General features: G+C 44.0%; 1 protein-coding gene across 3 annotated transcripts in view; it reads left to right on the top strand.

The window, feature by feature from the left end:
* Window positions 1–13,876, top strand: part of LAMC2 (laminin subunit gamma 2) — an 80,021-nt gene that overhangs the window by 43,173 nt on the left and 22,972 nt on the right. For all 3 annotated transcript variants that reach the window (XM_055110686.2, XM_034942141.3, XM_008968584.5), the window contains 4 exons: window positions 186–374; window positions 7,748–7,883; window positions 10,674–10,772; window positions 13,107–13,243. In XM_055110686.2, coding sequence (XP_054966661.1) covers window positions 186–374; window positions 7,748–7,883; window positions 10,674–10,772; window positions 13,107–13,243 — 561 coding nt within the window. The remainder of the gene's footprint in view (window positions 1–185; window positions 375–7,747; window positions 7,884–10,673; window positions 10,773–13,106; window positions 13,244–13,876) is intronic.

Raw genomic sequence — 13,876 nt, 5'->3', positions numbered from 1 at the left:
ACTGCCAATTGCACTCCCATATCTTCCTCCCGCAAGGAGTGTAGGTTACCATATAGTACTCATGCATAATTTCTATCAATAATAACATAAACACCTGCTAGAACAGTTCCTGAGGTGTTTTTTTTTGTTTTTTTTTGTTTTTTTGTTTTTGTTTTGACAATCTCTTTTGTATGCTTCCTCCCCAGTCTGTGATTGCAATGGGAAGTCCAGGCAGTGTATCTTTGATCGGGAACTTCACAGACAAACTGGTAATGGATTCCGCTGCCTCAACTGCAATGACAACACTGATGGCATTCACTGCGAGAAGTGCAAGAATGGCTTTTACCGGCACAGAGAAAGGGACCGCTGTTTGCCCTGCAATTGTAACTCCAAAGGTAGCTGAAAAGGGCGGAAAGAGGGAGAGGGAGATGGAGCAGTGGGGAGACAAGAGGGAAGGAAGGAAGGAGGAAAAGAAGAAGGAAGGGAACAAGGGAGGAAAAAAGAAAGAAAACAGGGAAAGCAAGCAGGCCAAGAGGGAGATGTTCAACTTCACGAACAACTGGGAACCTACCAGACATTGGTCTTTTTAGCAGTTTCAATCTGAAAGGAAACATGTTTCTCTTAAGTAGGGGTTGGTGGAACCAGCTGGGACCTTGAGGGCATGTTGTCTTGAATTCTAATACAAAGAGTCACATTATTAACTTTTCCAGGCAGGTGACAGTCTTTTGCAAGCAGATGACAAAGGAAGCTTGCACTCTTTCAGGGATAGTTCTTCATATCCATAGCCATCCATTTGACCAACCTCTTGAAAAATAAGGAATTAGAAAGATCTGTTTCTAGTGCTGTGCTAGGTGCTAGCAATATGAAGTTGTACTAATAAAGGAGACAGATAAGTAAACAGGAAAATTGAAGTCTTTCATTAGGTTGCTAAAAAGATAAAACAAAATAACAAATAGGAAACACCTAATGGGGTGGCTGGTTCATAGGAGAGCTAGTTTGTTTTTTTGTTTTGTTTTGGTTTTTTGAGACAGGGTCTCACACTGTTGTCCAGACTGGAGTGCAGTGGTGCCATCTCGGCTCACTGCAACCTCCGCCTCCTAGGTTCAAGCGATTCCCCTGCCTTAGCTTCATAAGTAGCTGGGATTACAGGCACCCACCACTACGCCCAGCTAATTTTTTGTATTTTTAGTAGAGATGGGGTTTCATTATGTTGGCCAGGCTGGTCTCGAGTGCCTGACCTCGTGATCCACCTGCCTCAGCCTCCCAAAGTGCTAAGACTACAGGTGTGAGCCACCGCGCCTGGCTAGTTGTTTTTTTTTTTTTTAAAGTATCCCACACAGTGCTATATTCATATAACTGTAGGTCTTTGCTGTGCACACAGATACATACACTGTGCTGTATTCATTGTGGACAGACAGTAAAGACAAGTTAGTAAATGTAAAGGGGGAGAGAGAGGTGGTTCTGTAAATAAGATTTTTTTTTAAACGGTTCATTTGTCTATTATCTTTCTGGCATTATTTACTTTTCTTTGCTAGAAAGTGTTTAACAGCATCCTGTGATAAATATTGATCCACTTAAAGCATACAGCCTTATTGCATGGCAATGACTTAGTGTAGTAGGTCTGTGGAACCAACTGATAGCTGCAGCTTGAAAGAATCTAAAAATGGGCAGATTCTGGTGCAGCCATGAGTTGCTGGTAGAGTGGGTTGGGAGTCTTATAGAAAACTGGGTGACCCTGTGGTGAGATAGACCCATATCGCAGCAGTCACCCCCCAAATTCACCTACGTTGCTGTCACAATGTGGTTTGACTCAGATTAGTTTAGCTTTGTTGTGTGGAATTTGCATCCAGAATCTTTTGGATTTAGCAGTCCTCCCTATGAATCAAAGAACTTCATAAAAAAATTAAAAGACAAATTATTCCATTTTAATGGGCATTTAACCTCTCTGAAGAGCTCCTATTGCCTTAGGTCATGCAGCTTCATTGTGAGTCACCAGAGTTGGGTCATCCCAGTGAAATGATCAGTGAGAATGAAGCTAGAAATTTAATTGGCTCAGCTTGAAAGCCTGGCCTGAAGACGAGGTTATTAGTCTCAGGGTAGACCAGGAACCTGCTGCCTAGCACAGAAGGATGGTAAAGAAGGATTTACCATGTCATCTCTTCTGTTTCAGCATGTAGTCTACTGCTTGCCCAGTGGTAGTGAAACTGGCTCCTTCTTTTTATTTGGATAATAGATATCCCAGACTCAGTGGGAACAGCTTGGCAGGAAGTGGTGGAGCCCAGTATTGATTTATGTCTTATATGATAGTTAACATGTGCCATGTGCCAACCCTGGGCCAGGCACTTTTCTAGGTGCTTTTAATCCAGTAATTAATTAATCTTCACAAATAACTAAAGAGGGGGCTATGTTTTTTCTCATTTCACAAATGATGTAGCAGAGACTTAGGGAGGGAGGGGAAGAAACTTGTCCAAGGTCATAGAGCTAAGGGGCAGAGTAAGAGTTCAGGACCAGGTTTGTTGACATCAAAGGTAATAATGTAGAGTACAGTGGTGGGTTATGGAGCCAGGCAGCCAGGGTGCAAATCTGGACACAACCACCATCATCATTAGGTCACTCTGGGCAGGTTCCTTAACCTCTTGCTGCTCCAGCATCCCCATCTGTTAAAGAGTGTTCATGATATTCATGTCATGGGATCCTGTGGAGATAAAATGGTTTTTGACAAGCACATGGCGGGCAACTCAGTAAATTGTGAATTGATGTAGTTGTTTTTCTTATTAAGACAGTGGGGAAACTGAGACCTAGAAAAATTAGTGAATGGCCTAAAGTCTTCCAGCAACTGATTGCAAGAACTAAAGTTGTAAGCCAGATCTTCTGATCAAGAATAGTTCTCTTATTCCCTCCATATGAAAGAAAAAAAAATCAGAATGGCATTTTTCAATGCCCAAAAGCAGACAATTTATGTGTACACAAAAAGCTTGATGGATATTATTTCCTAAGATCTGACTAATGCTTTATAATTTTCCAAAACATTTTCATAGATGATGTCCTTCTTAGTCCTCATAACAGTCTGACAACAATGTGTTAACACATCCACTGTTAAAGAGATGAAGAAACTGAACTTTCAGGGTCCAAACTGCAGAGGCTGAAAGACACATTGGTGACAGAGACTGTTCCCACCATGTGCTGTCCCCAGCTGCTCCTCAGCTGCACATGTCACCAAACCACTAGCACAAGTTTAATTCCCTATGTGATTTCTCAGTATCCCAATTAGCCAGAGGATATTTTTCACTTTCAGATAATAACTTGACAGGGAAATTTGTTGTATATTCCATTTCAAATGCAAAATAACATGTCTTACAAAAAAATGCTATCATTACATGTATGTCAAATGAAGCCAATGGCATTAATAAACCCCAGAGTAGTCACCAATTTTGGACTTTATATCGATTTCCCAAAAATGCAGAAATTAGGCTTATTTTTAGATTATGACTTTGTGGGCTCAGCAACAGGGCTGAGTTATCTTCAGCTCTTCCAACCACATATTTAAGTCCTGATAACCTTTTGCAGATACTTTGAAATTCACTGTGTGTGCAAGTTTTTTCCTCCCATGACAGCTAAGTTTTTGAGGTCTATGTGATATTGGACTTACTCTCTTAATTTTATATTTTTTTACATATCTTTGATGCTGACAGTGTATTATTCAGACTATAACATTTGAGTAATTATTTAAAACATGTTTTTAAATGCAAGTGTATATATTTTTAAAAGGGTTCTCAAAAGGATGCAAATTCTCTGTTTATATGTTTTGTTTATTTGTTTTTATTGGGTTTGTTGTTGTTGTTTTGAGACAAGATCTCACTCTGTGGCCAAGGCTGGAGTGCAGCGGCTCCATCATGGCTTACTGCAGCCTCAAACTCCTGGGCTTAAGCAGTCCTCCTGCCTCAGCCTCCTGAGTAGCTCGGACTACTGGTGTGTTCCACCATGCCTGACTAATTTTTTATTTTTTTGTGGAGACAGGGTATATGTTGCCCAGGCTGGTCTCAAATTCCTGGGCTCAAGAAATCCTCCTGCCTCAGTCTCCCCTAACTGCTGGTATTACAAGCATGAGCCACCATGCTCGGCCCTAAATTTTAAATATTTATCATTTTTTAATACCTTCCTGAGTCTTCAAATGCATGTAGGCTATATCTATATAAAGCATGAATGTGCTTACTGGGACAGAAATTTGAAACAGGAAGTTATTCCTTATCTATTCTTTAAAACCAATTGTTCACAATCCCTAAGTACAGTTCATGATGTGGGAATTGGGGCAGGTTGTTTTTTTTTTGAGTGAGACTTTGAAGAACCAATGCTATTATTTTGGAAGTTTTGGAACATGAAATAAGTTAGTCATATTCAGAGTTAGAGCCTGAATTACTTCTTCCCCCACTTTATTAAAATAATTCATTTCTGAAAAACTACTGCAGGGAGAGTTTTCTGAAGTTGAAAGTGTAATAAATTTGGATGCAGAAAAAATGTGTTTCTGATCCCCAAATCAGCATCCATTCATGTTAAAAACAACCAAATTTCATCATGAGGGACTTCTATTTAACATTACTTATCAGAGCATTATTCAAAAAGGAATTTTCCTTCCTTCTGCTGACCACTCACAGAGCAATGATCATGACGTCTCTAAACATCAAACCAAATAGCCTCTCTTCATTCTCATCTTATTTAAAAGCTCTCTTGCCTTAGGCTCTGAAAACCTTCCCTCTCTCCTCCTCCCCTCACCCTCCTTAGACCTCTCCTCCCTGCCTTCCATTGCTCATTGTTTGATTAGACCCTGCCCTGAGACTTCTCCCTCTCCAATCATCCTCTCTTAATAGATGGGCTCTATCTCTGTCCTCACCACTTCCCCTCCTCTCTCCATCTACTTCTGGACTGATCTCACATTTACTATGGCTTCCTATTCAGCCTGTGTGTTGAGGGCTCCTAGATCTTCATCTCTAGACTCTGAGCTCCAGATGAACATTTCCACCTTTACATGCCCCTAGAAACTCAAGTTCATATACCCAAAACTAAACTCATTATCTTCTCTTGATAATTCAACCTGAGATCTTGGTCCTCCTCCTGTTTTCCCTGGTTTGGTAAATAGCATCACAGTCCAGCCAGGTGTGCACTCTGGGAACCTGAGTGTCATCAATGTGATCCTCTCTCCCTCATCATTCCTAACCCAAGAGTCACCTAAATCTGTTTGTTCTATATCCACAGTGGCTCTCACAGTGCTTCCCTCCTTCTCTTCTCACTCAGACCCCTCTAATCCAGGCCATCATGGCATGGGAGGAGACATGCTGATCTTGCCTTCTCCAAGCCATCCTGCAGACTGCTCTAGAGTTCTCTTTCTAAGTGCAGGTCTGAACTTGTCACTGCCTGCCTAAACCTCTGAGAGTTCCTATTATGCAGAAATTGATCTGTTATTCTGCTGTGAACTTTTAATTCACTACTAAATAGCGTGAGCTAATACATATAAAGTGCCTAACTCAACATCTAAGGAGATGCTCAAAAAATGTCATTTATGCTATTATCACTGAAGGCTCCTTCAAGCCTTGCAAAGTTGATATGTAGATGTTCATAGACTCAAACTGTAAATGCGACTCATTTATTTCACATTCCACATGCTGCATAAAGTCTTCATACAGGCACAGAACCGATATCTTTATCGATTTGAATTCTACTAGTAAATTAAAAGTTCACAGAAAGATAATAAATTTAAAAAACAAACATGTAGCGACTGGTCAATGTTCCCTTGACTTCATAGACTATGGATAGCCTAATCATTACAGATACTTAAGATATAGGCTGGGTGCCCTGGGTCATGCCTATAATCCCAGCACTTTGGGAGGCTGAGGCTGGTGGATCATGAGGTGAGGAGTTCGAGACCAGCCTGGCCAACATGCTGAAATCCCGTCTCTACTAAAATACAAAAAATTAGCCAGGTGTGGTGGCACATGCCTGTAGTCCCAGCTACTCAGGAGACTGAGGTAGGGGAATCGCTTGAACCAGGGAGGCAGAGGTTGCAGTGAGCCAAAAAAAAAAAAAAAAAGATATACAGATCATGGCCAGGTGCGGTGGCTCATGCCTGTAATCCCAGCACTTTGGGAAGCCAAGGCAGGCAGATCACCTAAGGTTGGGAGTTCGAGACCAGCCTGGCCAACATGGAGAAACCCCGTCTCTACTAAAAATACAAAATTAGCTGGGCGTGGTGGTGCATGCCTGTAATCCCAGCTACTTGGGAGGCTGAGGCAGGAGAATCACTTGAACCCGGAAGGTGGAGGTTGCTGACCTAGGCAACAGGAGCAAAACTTCGTCTCAAAAAAAAAAAAAAGATATACAGATTATTTTACAATTCCACTGAATTGCAGGGGAATTATAAGGTAGCTGAGGTGTACCTAGCTAGCCTTCCACCTCATCTTTTGGCTTTCTCTCAGCTCCTTCCACAACAGCCCAGCCCTCCTCCTTGGCATACACACATTAGTTGAACAGATTTCTGGGCACCTGCCTTGTGTCAGGCACCATGCTGGGCAGTGGGAATACGGCAGGTGACATAAGGTGAGATCATCCTAAGTCAAGTAGGGCTGAGGACTGGGGTAGGGGTGGGATGGGATTTTAGATGCAGGAGTCAGAGAAGATTTCTCTAGAAAAGTAATATTTAATCAAGACCTGAGTGCTGAGAATGTGCCAACTAGGGGAAGTTTGAGGAAAGAGCATTCCAGACTGAGGGAGCAGCAAGTGCAAATACCTTGAGGGAAGCTGCTTAGCACTTTGCCTGAACCAAGAGAGCTGGGTCGCTGGAACCAAGTGAAGGAGGGTAGGAGATGAGGTAAGAGAGGTAGGGTCTTGCAGATCATGATATGAAGTTGGCATCTTATTCTGCTTAGAGTGGGGGCCACTGGAGGACCTTACTATCGAATTACATTTTTAAAGAATATCCTGGCTTCTCTGTGGAGTGTGGAGAGGCAAGGATGGAGGCAGGGAGGAGAGTGCGAGGCAGGGCCTGGGTGAGAGAAGGTGGAGCTGGAATGGGAGTGAGTGTGGAAGGGCAGGTGGTGAGACCTGGCAGCATCCCACAGTGACACATTCTGTTGCCCTGAGTTTTTCATGAACACTCAATCTGAGAGGACCCATTTACAACTAGGAGCATATCTGTAAAAAGTAGAATCATAAGACAAGTACAGTCCCCTAAGTAAGGCACACAGGGTACATCTCACTGGGGGGCGTACCACAGGGGACACTCTCCAGCACTCCTGGCAGGTGGATAGTTTTGATTAATAGCCCTTTTTATGCTCTTAAAAATCATACCATATAAGCACTGACCCTTAAAAGATGGCTTTGCCTGCCAGGGATAAGGGAGAATGCTGCTCACTTTCAGATACAAACTCTCTTCTAGGAGGCCAATGTGCTCATTCACAAATTTTCCTTGAGATCTTAAAGATTTGATGGACTTCTTTTAAAAAGCAGTGAGCAATATGCTACCTACTGTCACAATCAGAGCAGACAAAGACAAATGCTTTTATGAGTAATTAAATTCCTCTCCCTGAGGAAGACATCCTCAGCTGTCAGCACCATCCCCGGTGATACGCAGACGATGTGAAGTGACTGTTAAAAGCAGCAGATGGTGCTTCTTACTTCGTGTTTACGGAGCACCCATAGGGTGATAGTGGCTTCCAATGCCGCATACATTAAAATATTTCCTCTTCTTCTTTCCTTTCCCCTACCTTGTGGGTTTCAGGTTCTCTTAGTGCTCGATGTGACAACTCCGGACGGTGCAGCTGTAAACCAGGTGTGACAGGAGCCAGATGCGACCGATGTCTGCCAGGCTTCCACATGCTCACGGATGCGGGGTGCACCCAAGACCAGAGACTGCCGTGAGTATTTGCATCCCACCATGGCTGTCACTAACTCAGTGATGACAATTATATAAACCTTAGCAAACACTTGTATTTACTGAGCCCCTACCCTGTGCCAAACACTGCTTTGAGAGTACATCATGGGGGCTATCTACTTTAATCCTCACGATACCCCTAAGAGGTTGGGATTATCATTATATGCATTTCAAAGATAAGAAACTTAAATCATATGAGGTTAAGGTGCCTGATGTTACTGGTGAGGCTGGACCTAATACTTAAGCTCAGAGTTTTGGGTCCAGAGCCTATGTCCTTTTCTCTGGCAATTGCTTCCCTCTAGATGAACTGGAAGGGAGGCAACAAGTCCTTCAAGTAACCTGGGACCCATTTTGGCCCCAGTGAATTTGGGTGGAACTGTTCTGCATAATCTTGATCCCTTTTAGTTTGGAATATCCTGTATCCCTGCTCGGATATTTTTTGGAAGATGAGCATGCATTAAATGTCACATAACCAATCTGCAGAGATGCGGAGCTGGCAGGTGTTGGGATGGCTTGGCAGGGGCTTGGCAGTGAAGCATTGGGCATTGGCTAGCAAGGCTCCCACAGAGGAGGCGCGTCCCATTGCCCACTTTGCTGGCTCCTTGCTGGGACAGGAGCTGCCCTCCAGCCATACTGCATTGTCCCAGTTGTCAAGGTCCCAAGTTCTCATACTCTCTTGGCATTTGTTCTGGTCCGGCCTTCCCTGACCCTTTCAGATGGTCTTCAGAGATCACCCCTGCCCCACTCCTCCTTTGTAACCCTTTTAAAACATAACCCTCTGTTAGCTCCGCCTCCCCGCCCCAATTCAGAATGAGATAAAACTTATCAAGGTCCTGCAAGGTCCTCCTCCCTCTCCACCCTCAGCCTAGGTGCCTGCTTGGTTTCTCGCCACTTTCCTCCCTGCTCCCTGCACTCCGCAGGGAAGCCACAATAGCCTTCCTTCCCTTCTTCAAAGAGCCAAGTGCATGTGGCCTTGGCACATCCTGGAGAGCTCTGCCTTCCCCGAAGCCGTGCAGCGCCTCCTGCTCCATCCCCACCCCACTATCTCCTCACAGAGGCCTTCCTGCAGCAGTCCCACCCCTCTGTGTTCTCACTCTGCTGTTTCACTCCATATCTTATTTTCTATTCATGTTTGTCCATTTCTCCCACTAAAATGTAAGCCCCCTGTGGCTCTGTCTTGTTTGCTTCTGTGTCCCCATGCCTGGAGTGGGAAGAGGCACCTTGAGGATGTCCAGTGCATCTGCAGCTGGCCCTGTGCCTGCTGCCCTTGCGATCCACACACCTGACCTGGCATAGGACTCCTATGGAATGGGGACTGTTCCTATTTCTCTTAGCATCCCCGGTTCTGAGCACCCAGTAGATGCTGAATACGTGTTTGTCAGATGGTCCAGATAAGCAGTAGAGAGGGAGCTAAGAAGGAAGGAGGCCATGAGAATTCAAAGATAAAGATTGGCAAAGAAATTCCAGCCATAAGCATTGCTAGACTTGGCATGTGACTGGATGAGGAATGTGAGGGAGAGGGAGGGGTCAAGTGTGCTCCAGGTTTGTGCAGGATTTGGGTGGGGTCATAGGGCAGGCAGAGGAGGAACAGATCAGTAGAGAAGAGACAATAAACTTGGTTTTTGAGCAATGAGATAAAACACATGATTGCGTGCAAAGTGGGTGACTGAAGCAGGGATGGATGAGATAGGGAGATTGTGCCAGAATTCAGTGAAAGCTCTGATACCTTCATTGAGAAAATCTTGCCACAAACAAACAAACAAACAAAAGTCTATTAAACCCAGCAATCCCAGCCATTCCACTCCTAGGTATACACCCAAGAGAAATGAGAAGGTAGATATCTGCACAAAAACTTGTACACACACATTCACAGCAACATTACTCATAATAGCTGAAAAGTGAAAACAGTAACCAAAAAGAATATATGTATTCTGTCACCAAAAAGAATTTATGTACTGACACATACTATGACATAGATGAACCTCAAAAGCATCATGCTAAGTGAAAGAAGCCAGTCACGAAAGACCACATATGGTATAATTCCATTGATAGGAAGTGTCTAGAATAGGCAAGTCTGGAGAGACAGAAAGTAGACTGATGGCTGCCGAGGGCTGGAAGTGGGACTGGAGGGAAGAGATGTGGCAGGGTGGGGGACACAACTGCTAAAGGGCACAGGATTTCTTTCCAGAATGATCAAAATGTTCTAAAATTAATATTGATGGTGATGGCTGTACAACTCTGAGAATCAGCTAAGAACCATTGGATTGTACATTTTAAATGGGTGAATTGCATGGCATATGAATTATATCTCAATTGAGGAATTACCAACAGAAAGAACTGAATGGAATAAAATAGCAGGTAGGTGGAATTAATCATGATAAAAAGCAGACATCATTTAATTAAACAATAGGGAAACAAATGATAATTTTTTTAAAAAATGTAAACTGAGCCAAACAGTGAACCAAAGTAAACTAAACAGTTGAGTGATGAACTTGGTTTACATTCTGGCACAAACCCCTGCTCTCTTTAGGAGTGGCAGACAGTTCTCGGCCCAGCTGCTACCCACCAAGTACACTCTGAGCAGCACTGGTGTAGGCAAGTGAGTCCTTAAGTGTGTGAGAGAGGTCCGCGCGGGCGAGGATGGCTAGGAGAAGCCTCATCGAAGAAGGACTGCCCAGCTTCGTGATGTTTGCTCATGAGCAGTTGATTTTTATGTGCATAGTTGTGAAGCATTTGGAAGCATGTCCCTAATTTTCTTTTTCTTCTTTCCCAGAGACTCCAAGTGTGACTGTGACCCAGCTGGCATCGCAGGGCCCTGTGACGCGGGCCGCTGTGTCTGCAAGCCAGCTGTCACTGGAGAACGCTGTGATAGGTCTGTGTGAACTGTGGCCCTACAAACAGCAGAGAGTCCCTTGCCAACTAGCATGAGAATTAATCCTCCGAGTGTAATTATGGAAAAGGGATACTTGACAAATGTTGATGACCTTCTTCCTGCTCTCTGTCCTCAAAAACTAAGCTTTTACAACAACAACAGCAAAAACACACACACACACTGAGCACCCAAATCTCACTGGACTCCATACTCTGCTCTGGGCCCCCTCTCTTTGTTTCGACTTTGGGAGAGGCACAGGACCCCAGAGATTCCTCCCACCAGCTGGCTCCAAATCCCAGGTGCTCTGTATGAGGCAGTAATCAATAGTGAGATCCTGGGACTCAGGCTGGTTGCAGGAAAGGCCTGGACTAATTAAACATGCTGCGAAAATTCTTGTAAGAGGGCCTATCACAGCATATGGCCATATATACCCATTGTGTACAGAAAAGGCACTGCCCTGGGGATAGGATGGCAGTTACATGCACACACATGAATGGGCATGGGGCTGGGAGGAGGTAAGAGCCCTTTGGGCCAAGCCACACTGGAGGAGGTAGAGCAGTGAGGCACCATCCCCCCAAGCTGCCAGTGCAGGACGTGCCTTAAGTACAACTGTGCTCTGGCTTTAAACTCTTCCCTCCCAGAGGCTGTTGAGCAGAGGGCTGTGAGGCTGGCGTCAGAAGCAAAGGCTTCCTCCTCATTTCCTTAAAAGTAAGAAAGCAGTTCTTTGGCACCCTGCCAGTCACTTATACCTGCACAGAGGAAATGTCAAATACACTCCTAGCTTGTGTTTTCAGGGGTTTCTGGCAGCTGAGGTGAAGGCAGGGACATAAAGTTTAAGTGTTAAAAGGGAAGTCACTTGTCGAAAGCCTTTTTAATTTCAAAATAAAAGAAAGAAATAGAATGCCACATAAAAGAAATGTCATCACCACCAATGGTAAGAAATAGACCTCTGCTAAAACTGCGTCCCAGTGACAATGCCCCCCTCCTCCCTAGAAGTGACCTCTATTCTGACTTTTATGGTAATCGCTTTCTTTCTTTGCTTCATAATTTATGACCCCAGTGTGTTCCTAAACACAATCATTTAGTTTTGCCTAATTCCCTTCCTTTCCCTTCTTTTGTCTTCCCTCCCCACTCCTCCCCTCCCATCCTTCCTTGTTTTTTTAAGCTCTTTTAATCGGCAGGTTTCTTCTCCATAGAAACCATAATAATTCTTTTAACTCTTGCTCTTAGAGAAAAAACAAAGCTTGTTTAGTTACAACTGTTCTCTGAAGCACCTGCTCTTCACAGCTACCCTGCTTTTCTGTGATACTGTACTCAGAACATTCCCCCCAACATGTGGTGCAGTGGCTTAGACTACATGATTTGGAGACAGATGTACATGAATTTCAATCTTGCCTCAGCTACGTACCTGCTATATGTCAAGAGTTTCTTAACCTCTTGGCCTTAGTCTCCTCATCTAAGAAAATTGGAAATAGCAATTCCTCATAGGGTTGGAGGGAGGTTAAATGAGAGAGCACACACAAGGTGCCTGGCACAACATAAGTGCTAAATAAATAATCATTGAAACTATCGTTATTTCCCATTATTTCATGTGGAAGGATGTAGTTAACTTGAGCAGAGGACAAACAAGTCCTCCCCAGCTTCCCCTGCCCTCTTCTCTGTGACTCCAGCATCGAAGATGCGCCTGTTAGTCGTGGTTCTTATAGAAGCCACTGGAGGGATTGAGCTGGAAGCAGAGGTGGAATGCAAGCCTACACCTGGCTTTTGGAGAGTGTCTTAGCCATCCTTTTTCTTTGTCATATCCTCACCTGCCCTTTTCCCCAGTGAGCCAGAGCTCAGGTACAAGAGTCAGAGATGGGGATCAACACCTAAGTGGTCTTGGGGAGGGGGTCAATACAGCTGAGTGGTGCTGAGGCAGGAGCCTCACCTTTCCTGGTCCCCACCTCCCAGTCTTTGTCCCCATTAAACAGTAGCTCCAGGACAGGGCAGCATTGCATAGCCCTGCCCACACCCATTCTGCTCATCTGACCACCACTCAATTTCCTACCAAGGACTGGCCAACTACTCAGATGCCAGACCACCAAGACAAATGTGGCTCTGTTCTACAAAGGAACAGAAAGTGAATGTTTCTTATGCTGTCTCATTTAGGGGGGTCGTGATTGTCCATCTGGTGGTCTGGGGGTCGGACTGATATGCGAAATCTGGTATTTCCCTCCTCTGAAAATTAATAGGGCCAAATGGAAGAGAAGGTAGAGAGGCTGACTCATTCATCATATTTTTTCTATAGAATAAAAAATAACCTATAATATCCTGATTTCTACAATGCCACTGCAGGTGTCGATCAGGTTACTATAATCTGGATGGGGGGAACCCTGAGGGCTGTACCCAGTGTTTCTGCTATGGGCATTCAGCCAGCTGCCGCAGCTCTGCAGAATACAGTGTCCATAAGATCACCTCTACCTTTCATCAAGGTAAAGCCTTCTATTTTCTAGGTTTTAGTTTAATGTTGTACAGGGCTTTGTGTTTAGAGACAACCACCTCCGCATTCACAGGATGGATTCTCTTTAGAAATTCTCTTATAGTATTTAATGTACATTATTTTGTCAGGGCACTCAGGCATATCCTGATGTCTTGAAAAAGTCATAGGCTGAAAATAGTTCACTCATACTAGTGAATATAACTTAAAAGAATAACTAAAAAAGAGAGTAGATTTTTATTTCCCTGAATTTTCCATCCCCATCTGTTTCAAAACCACGAAGGAATCATTCATTTGGTTTGGAGAGTGTATGAGTCTTCCTGGAATTCACGTTCACTAATAATGCTGTTTTCACATATAATAAATGAGCTGATTTATGTGAAATTAGTTCCCAAGCTACAGAACACTATAAAAATATTGGAAACTGATATTATTTCAACACTAAGTCTGAGTTTCCCTTTGAAAAGACTGGACCCGGGCCAAGCGTGGTGGCTCACACCTGTAATCCCAGCACTTTGGGAGGCCGAGACAGGTGGATCACGAGGTCAGGAGATCGAGACCATCCTGGCTAACATGGTGAAACCCCGTCCCTACTAAATACAAAAAAATTAGCCGGGCGTAGTGGCGG

Source organism: Pan paniscus, chromosome 1, assembly GCF_029289425.2.
Source record: "Pan paniscus chromosome 1, NHGRI_mPanPan1-v2.0_pri, whole genome shotgun sequence".
In the NCBI taxonomy this organism is placed as follows: Eukaryota; Metazoa; Chordata; class Mammalia; order Primates; family Hominidae; genus Pan; species Pan paniscus.
The sequence above is the reverse complement of the archived record's forward strand: the minus strand, read 5'-3'. Positions and strand labels throughout refer to the sequence as shown.